This window comes from Mus pahari, chromosome 18 (genome assembly GCF_900095145.1).
Source record: "Mus pahari chromosome 18, PAHARI_EIJ_v1.1, whole genome shotgun sequence".
Lineage (NCBI taxonomy): Eukaryota > Metazoa > Chordata > Mammalia > Rodentia > Muridae > Mus > Mus pahari.
In genome coordinates this window covers 46343337-46350253 of record NC_034607.1, presented here as the reverse complement: position 1 = coordinate 46350253, position 6917 = coordinate 46343337, and the positions used below count along the sequence as shown (strand labels likewise).

Here is a 6917-nt window from a genome sequence, read left to right as displayed (position 1 = left end):
GTTTTTGTGAGAGGAATCTATCTTTTGTGCAATCTGTTGAGTATACTGTGCATGCTCAGGGCACTCCTTATCTTCGTGTTGGGAACAAAGTACACACACCCCTTTTCTGAAACACAGGGCCTAGGATCTCCTAGGGCTGGATGGGCTCCCGGGCTTCGGACCACACAAAAGGGGCGCTTCGCCTGCTCGCAGGCCCCCCACACCCAGGTTCTCGGGTCGCGGGTTCGCCTTCAGGGTCCTTCAGCCCCGCCTCTGCGAGTGCCCTCCCCAGCCTCTGGCGCGCACCCCTCCTCATCCGCGGCCAGCCGGAAAACCCGGAGCGAACCGGCCCGGGCCAGCGGCGCATGCTCAGTTGCGAGCAGGTTCAGTTTGCTAGTAGGAAGCTCCAGCGCTACACCGGCGGCGGCGGCAGCAGCGGCGGCGGCGACGGCCGAGCGGCCGGATTCCCCGGCAGCGACCTCGGGCTCTCCCCCTTCCCCACCGACCCCTGTTCCCGCTCCGTCCCGTTCTGGGCCTCTCGCTTGAGTTCCCCGCCGGCGAGCGGGCGCCACCGGCCGGAGCGTCCATCCACGCGCCGTCTCTCGGCGGGCCAGGCCGTGCCGGGGAGCGCAGCCCCGGCGGAGGGCGGCCCGGGGCGGAGCGGGGGGCCTGCCCCGGGGCGGTGGTGCGGGATGCCGCCGCCGCCACCGCCGGGTTGCGTTGGCTCTCGGCGAGCGGCGCGCGTGTCGGGTGGGTGTCCGGCCGCGGGCCTCGCCCCCCAGACTCCTCGCCGGCGCTAGCCGGGCCGCGCGGCGCCCCGAGGGGGCCGGGCCGTGCGCGGGCTGTGGCCCTTCTCCGCGCCGCGAGCCGCCGCCCCTCCGCCCGCCCCGAGGCGCCCCGCGGGCACCATGCAGGCGCAGCAGCTGCCCTACGAGTTTTTCAGCGAGGAGAACGCGCCCAAGTGGCGGGGGCTGCTGGTGCCTGCGCTGAAAAAGGTAGGGGCGCGGGACCCGCTTCCCGGCCGCAGTCCGCGCGGGGCCGGGCGAGGGCGGGGAGGCGGGGCGCCACTGCCGTCTTTCTTCCCGGTCTCGGGTCTCGGGGAGGTCTGCTCGGGCTGCGAGGTTCCCCGCGGCCGCTGCTCCAGCTGTTGACACTCGCCCGGGGTGCGTGGGAAGGCCGCACACAGTCGGGGAGGGTTGGTCTGGATCATCCAAGCGCGGAGGCGAGGGTTGGAGGAGCCACGGTTTTCGGTGGAGGTCAAAGAAGGCCGTTGCCTACCTTCTCGATCTTCCGAACTGCGGGCAACCTCTCGTTTTAGGAGTCCGGTGCTCTCACTGGCTCGAAAGTGCCCTGCCCACAGAGCTTGCCTAAGTAATTGCGAGGTTGCCTGCCAGCAAGAACATGGCCTGCTCGGCTTTGCTAGTCCTCAGTCATAACTCCCCGTTTTCTTGACCCCCCTCCCCCACTACAGCGGTGATGCACATGCCACTGTATTCAGATTGGTTCTTTTGAAGTGTCCGAGAATCTTTGAACGTCATTTGGTTTGGTGTTTTGCATCTTCAGTCTTCATGTCTTTGAATTTGCCAGAGGTTGAAATAAATTATTTGGAAATGTTACATTTTAAAAGCTTCTAAAGCTACTGTCCTTTCGTTAGGCATTTTGAATTTTTGTTTGCCAGTGGTTAAAGTTATTCGTGAACGTTGCTACATTTTAAAAGCTTCTAAAACACTTAGTGACATAGTAAATATTGTACTAAGACATCTGAAACAGGCGTGTATGAATGGATTTTAAAACAACCAGATTGGCTTTTGTTTTCATTTGCCTTGCCTGTACATACTGCTTTACTCCTCAGTGGTTTTCATCTCCATTTCTTGTTGCTCAGACGGCTTTCATGCTGTCTTTGCTAAAATGCAGTTTTGTTCCTACTGAGTACCGATGCTTACTGTGCATTATGCAGAGCCTTTCTATTTTACCAGAAAGTTTTGAAAGGTATTTCATACTCCTCAGAGGCCAGTACCTGTTAGTTTCTCCTTGGCCCTGTTCTCCCTCCCCTCTTGGTATGTTACAGTGGGAACTGTTGGCTTTGTTGGAGGACTTTGCTTTTCTTTTTCAGACTTGGGTTACTGGGTTTTATCCTCAAGTGTCTCCCTACTTACAAACCTCTGTATGTTTTCTAAGGAAATCAAAGAGACCACCTTGCTGTGCATCATTAATGATCCCAGGAGACTTCAGTCCATTTCTACATTGGCTTTACCTGCACAGTCACCTGCTTAGCTTGTAGAATTGGAGAAGAATGCCTCATGATGCTAGTAGTTTGGTATTTTGACAGGACAAGATGAGACAGAAAAATTGATTTATATGTACAAAAGCTCTCATAGAACATTACCAGTTTGAGGTATATGGCTTAAAAGCAATAGCTCCTATTCTAAGGAAACCTCCAAAATAACACTTGAGGCTCCTTTAGAATGATAGAAAGAGCATAGTAGAAGTTGGCAGACTACTTTAACTTGCTTCTTGGGTGGCCCTTGCTGAAATCTATTTTGTGTGGCTGGCATTGTGGATTTTGTCTTGTTTTTCAATGTATGTAATTAGTCACCAGTTTCTTAAAATGAGAACTATCACATAAACTTTGAGGTTTGCTTGTTTGTTTGGTTTGAATTGTAGATGGACTGGCCATGTTTTCACCATCAGTAAACGGCTAGAGTTTTGAGTGACTGCTTTCTTTGGAAAGGGTTTTGTCTCCACAGTGTTGCTTGTGTTCTATAGCTTCGTGGTTGGTTGGTTTTCCATTTGGAGCAGAGACCTCCCTGCAGAAGTGATATGAAGAGGGGTTTACAGAGTCTCCCTAATGTGTGAGGTTCTTTCCCTCATTTAAATTTCCACCGGCAATGCTCTTAAGACACCCAAGACAAGGTTGGATATATTTCTCATATTCTGAATATGCTCTTGTAGCTTAAAATTTGAATTATTGCATGTGTGTTGGGCCTTTCATGTAGATGTGTCCTTGGACATTTTGTGTGGGTGTGTCCTTATCTTGAACTCTTCAGACTTTAAACTACCTGTATAGTGCCCAACTGTGTTTTCATACCCGAGGCTTTTGGATAGCCTGTGCGTTTTATCTGGTTTAATACTACTCAACTTCAGAGATTTTCTCAAACCCTCAGGGCTGAGTTGGATAGTGTTCCATTGTTTCTGCCTAGTGTCCCATTCTAATTCAGCAGTGAATTTTAAGTCCTCATTTACTTGTTCATATTCACATTAGCTACCCTGTTGGGCTTCTACACAGATGCTACGCCTGACACCTGCTAGGACTCATTTTGAACAGGTGTCTTTGTACGTTACTTTGAGTTTGTCAGACTTTAAAGTAAATTAGAAATGCTGCTTCATTTTTTTAAGCTTCTAAAGCAACATTGTAACTTAGTAAATCTTCAAATCTTCCTCCTTTTGGTTTGGCATTTTGATTTTCTAGTCTTTGTATGCTGCATTTAGTTTGCCAGTAGTTAACTTTATTTGGAAATGTTGAGAAGTCTGTAAGGGGTACTCAAAACTGACCTCCACCACCAGCTTTTAACTTGTTGATTAACGGCTTTCAACTTTTATTTGATTGGCTCAAAACTGAAGCCTAGGACTCCTTTCTGTTCTGCTGCCCGCCTCTGGCCAAACCTTCTGCTTACCAACCTCTAACATGCTCTGTCAGGACTCTGCTCTCCTAACTGCTTGGAGTCTCCTCCCCGAGGTCACTGTGGCAGCCTCTTAGTTGGATTTCTTACCCCAACCCACTTGCCTTTACATATTTCAGAAGTTATATACTTTCGAACATGTTATATATTTGTTGAAAATTGTTGATGTCCTTTAAGTTAAAGTTGTTTTTTAGACCTTTTTATTTATTTTATGTATATGACAAGTATACTGTAGCTGTCTTCAGACACACCAGAAGAGGGCATCGGATCCCATTATAGATGGTTGTGAGCCACCATGTTGCTGGGAATTGAACTCAGGACCTCTGGAAGAGCAGTCAGTGCTCTTAACCGCTGAGCCATCTCTCCAGCCCTAAAGTTAAGTTTTTTAAGCATGGCATTTATAAGATGGCTTTAGCTTGACCTTCCTATTTGATTTCCTATCTAAATCTTTCTAGAGAGGACTCTGCTCCTTTTCCTGAATGTATTTATCAGGCCCCACAGTGTCTTTCCTAGTACATCTATCACATCCCACAAATACTTGATGCTTGTTTCAGAATAGGTATTGCCCTTGGCACTAAGGATAAATGACATATATTAAAGACTAAGTGGAGGGAAGGTGGTAGTGGAGATGTCTGAAGAGAGGACTTGTTTTTCGACAGTCTCATTCTACAGCTCAGACTAATCTTGAACGTGTAGCTTAGCTGTCCTGGCTCAACTACCCTAGTGCTGGGGTTGTAAGTATGGGCTAGCTAGCACACCTGGCCAGTGAGGCGTTTTAAGTAGGGAATTAACACTTGGTTTGAAGTTTAGAAACCTCACTTTGGCCAAGGAAGAGGAAGAATGGGGCCTAAGTAAAGGAGAGAAGCAAGAAGGCTCTGTCTGAAAGGAAATACACGCTTGGGTTAAGATGATGCTAGGTGAGTGGTGTCAAAAAGGCAGAACTGTCAGGACCTGGCAGCTCACTGTGTGACTGTAGGAATGTTAAGGAAGTCAGGTTTGCTTACAGCTAGTCACTGAACTTTGGGATGGAGAGACAGGTAACATAATGAAATGATTTGGAACATGTTGATCTTTGGATCGTCTAGGCCTATTTCTCCAGTTGGCAGCCCAGTTTTGATACCGGATGCACAGATTTTGAAGTATTAAGTAGAGTAGATGAAGTGTATCTATAGAAAAACTTATGTATGAGTCAGGTTTGATGGTTCAGACGGTAGTAGATTAGAGCGCACACCTAGTATGTATGAGATCCTGGGTTTAGTCCCCATTATTGACAAAAGAACCGTGTGTATGAATCCTGTGGCAGGTCTATTCAGCTCCACACAGCAATCCAAATGTCTAGTAGTCTATCCATAATCAACAAGGAAATGAGTGAATGAACTGTGGTGCAGCTGTATAGTGGAATACATGGGAATGTAGGTTACTGATGCACATGTAGTATGGCCAACTTGCTAAATAACTGACAAGCCAAACTAAAACCAGCATGTTCTATAAGCGTCACTCTCATAAAACTGTAGGAAATACAAACTGATACAGATGACTGGTTGTTATAAAAACAGACTTTTAGATTACTATGCTGACAGAGGCCTGTGATCACACAGATGAGAAGTAAGGGCAAAAAGACCAGGAGCCAAGGTCGTTCTTAGCTGCACCACAGCGAAAGAGCAGCAAGCCAGGAGACTTTGAGGTCCCCTGAGTGCTATAGCGCTGCCCCAAGTCATCCAACTTAGACCTAGGCAGCCTAATGGGGACTGGCTGTTCTCAGTGAATACCAATGTAGCCATCATCAGAGAATCTACTACTGTCTTTGCTTTATTTGCTTTATCACACGCCTATCCACTTTTCCCTCCCATTAATCTGTTTTGTTTTGAGACAGTCTCTCCCAGTGTAGCCTGGAAAACACTATGAAGCCCAGGCTGGTCTCAGACTTGTGGCAATGATCCTGTCTCTGCTCCTCCCTCTCCAGTGATGAGCTACAGATATGAGCGGCTCTGTCCAGCTTATTTTTTTTTTTTTTTTTTTTTAAAGACAGGGTATCCATCCATCCATCCATCCATCCATCCACCTATCCACCTATAACTCTAAGCCAGCTCTGGCTGTCCTTTGCCTACCTCTGCCTTCCAAGTGCTGGGATTTAGGGGTGCACCACCACACCTGGCACTTATGTGATATCCTGATGAATTTTATAGTTGCAGGTATAAGCACACTTTATTCCTAAATCCTTCAACCCGCATCAGTAACTAGAAATCAATAGCTTTTTAAAAATAGTTCCTTTTGTTTTAGTAAGAAGTTTATATGCAGTGGAACATACAGATGTTACTTGGAGTGCTTAATGAATATTTACTATCAAAGCCTCTACTAAAGGATGGACCATTGCTGTGGCTCTTGAAGTTCCCTTCATGCCCCTTTTTGCAGAGGTAGCCACTGCTGTAACATTTCATCATCTTACATAGGTTACTCTTACCTGTTCCGGAATATCATTTTTAGTGAGGCATTTGAGAGTATGCTTTAAGAATTCAGTCCTTTTTTTTTTTTTTCTATCATGTGAACTATGTCACAGTCTATCTAGTGGATGGATAGCTGATGCTTTAAATTTGGAGCTATTATTAAAGCTGCCATAAATGTTCTTTAAAAATTTAAAAATTACATTTATGTGTTTGAGCATGTATGCACATGCATGCACAGATGTGGAGGTCAGAAAATAACTTACAGGAATCTATCCTTTCCTTCCGTCATGTGGATCCCTCAAATCAAACTCTGGCGTGGTGGCAGGTGAGCCACAGGCTCAAATGGGCTTGTTGAGACGGTGTCTCATGTAATCAGGGCTAGCCTTGAACTCCTGGTGCTCCTGGTTTTGTCTCCTGAATGTTGGGGTTACTGGTGTTCACCACACTCGGCTCCCATGGTTCTTACAGGAGTCTGCTTAGAAACGTCTTTTATTGCTTGTACACTAATACCAAGAGACATTGCTTACAGGATAGATAACTGTTTATGAGAAACTGCTAGGCCTTTCCCCAAGATGGCCAACCCATTTAGAAGTCTCTCATCAGTGACAGATGGCGGTTCCTTGACGGTGTTTGATGTTACTGGTCTTGAATTTTAGTGGCTTGAAGTGCCATCTTATTTTAACTGAGCCTTGTATCCCATGGTAGATAATTGCATTGATCACTTATATTCTTTTTTTTTTTTTTTGGTTTTTCGAGACAGGGTTTCTCTGTGTAGCCTTGGCTGTCCTGGAACTCACTCTGTAGACCAGGCTGG

At 47.0% G+C, this 6917-nt stretch overlaps 1 protein-coding gene across 1 annotated transcript in view; it reads left to right on the top strand.

The window, feature by feature from the left end:
- The first annotated feature begins 371 nt into the window (after positions 1 to 371).
- Sos1 (SOS Ras/Rac guanine nucleotide exchange factor 1) overlaps positions 372 to 6917 on the top strand; it is an 85331-nt gene continuing 78785 nt past the window's right edge. Inside the window, exon 1 of the mRNA XM_021218130.2 lies at positions 372 to 974. Coding sequence (XP_021073789.1) covers positions 888 to 974 — 87 coding nt within the window. The 5' untranslated portion in view covers positions 372 to 887. The remainder of the gene's footprint in view (positions 975 to 6917) is intronic.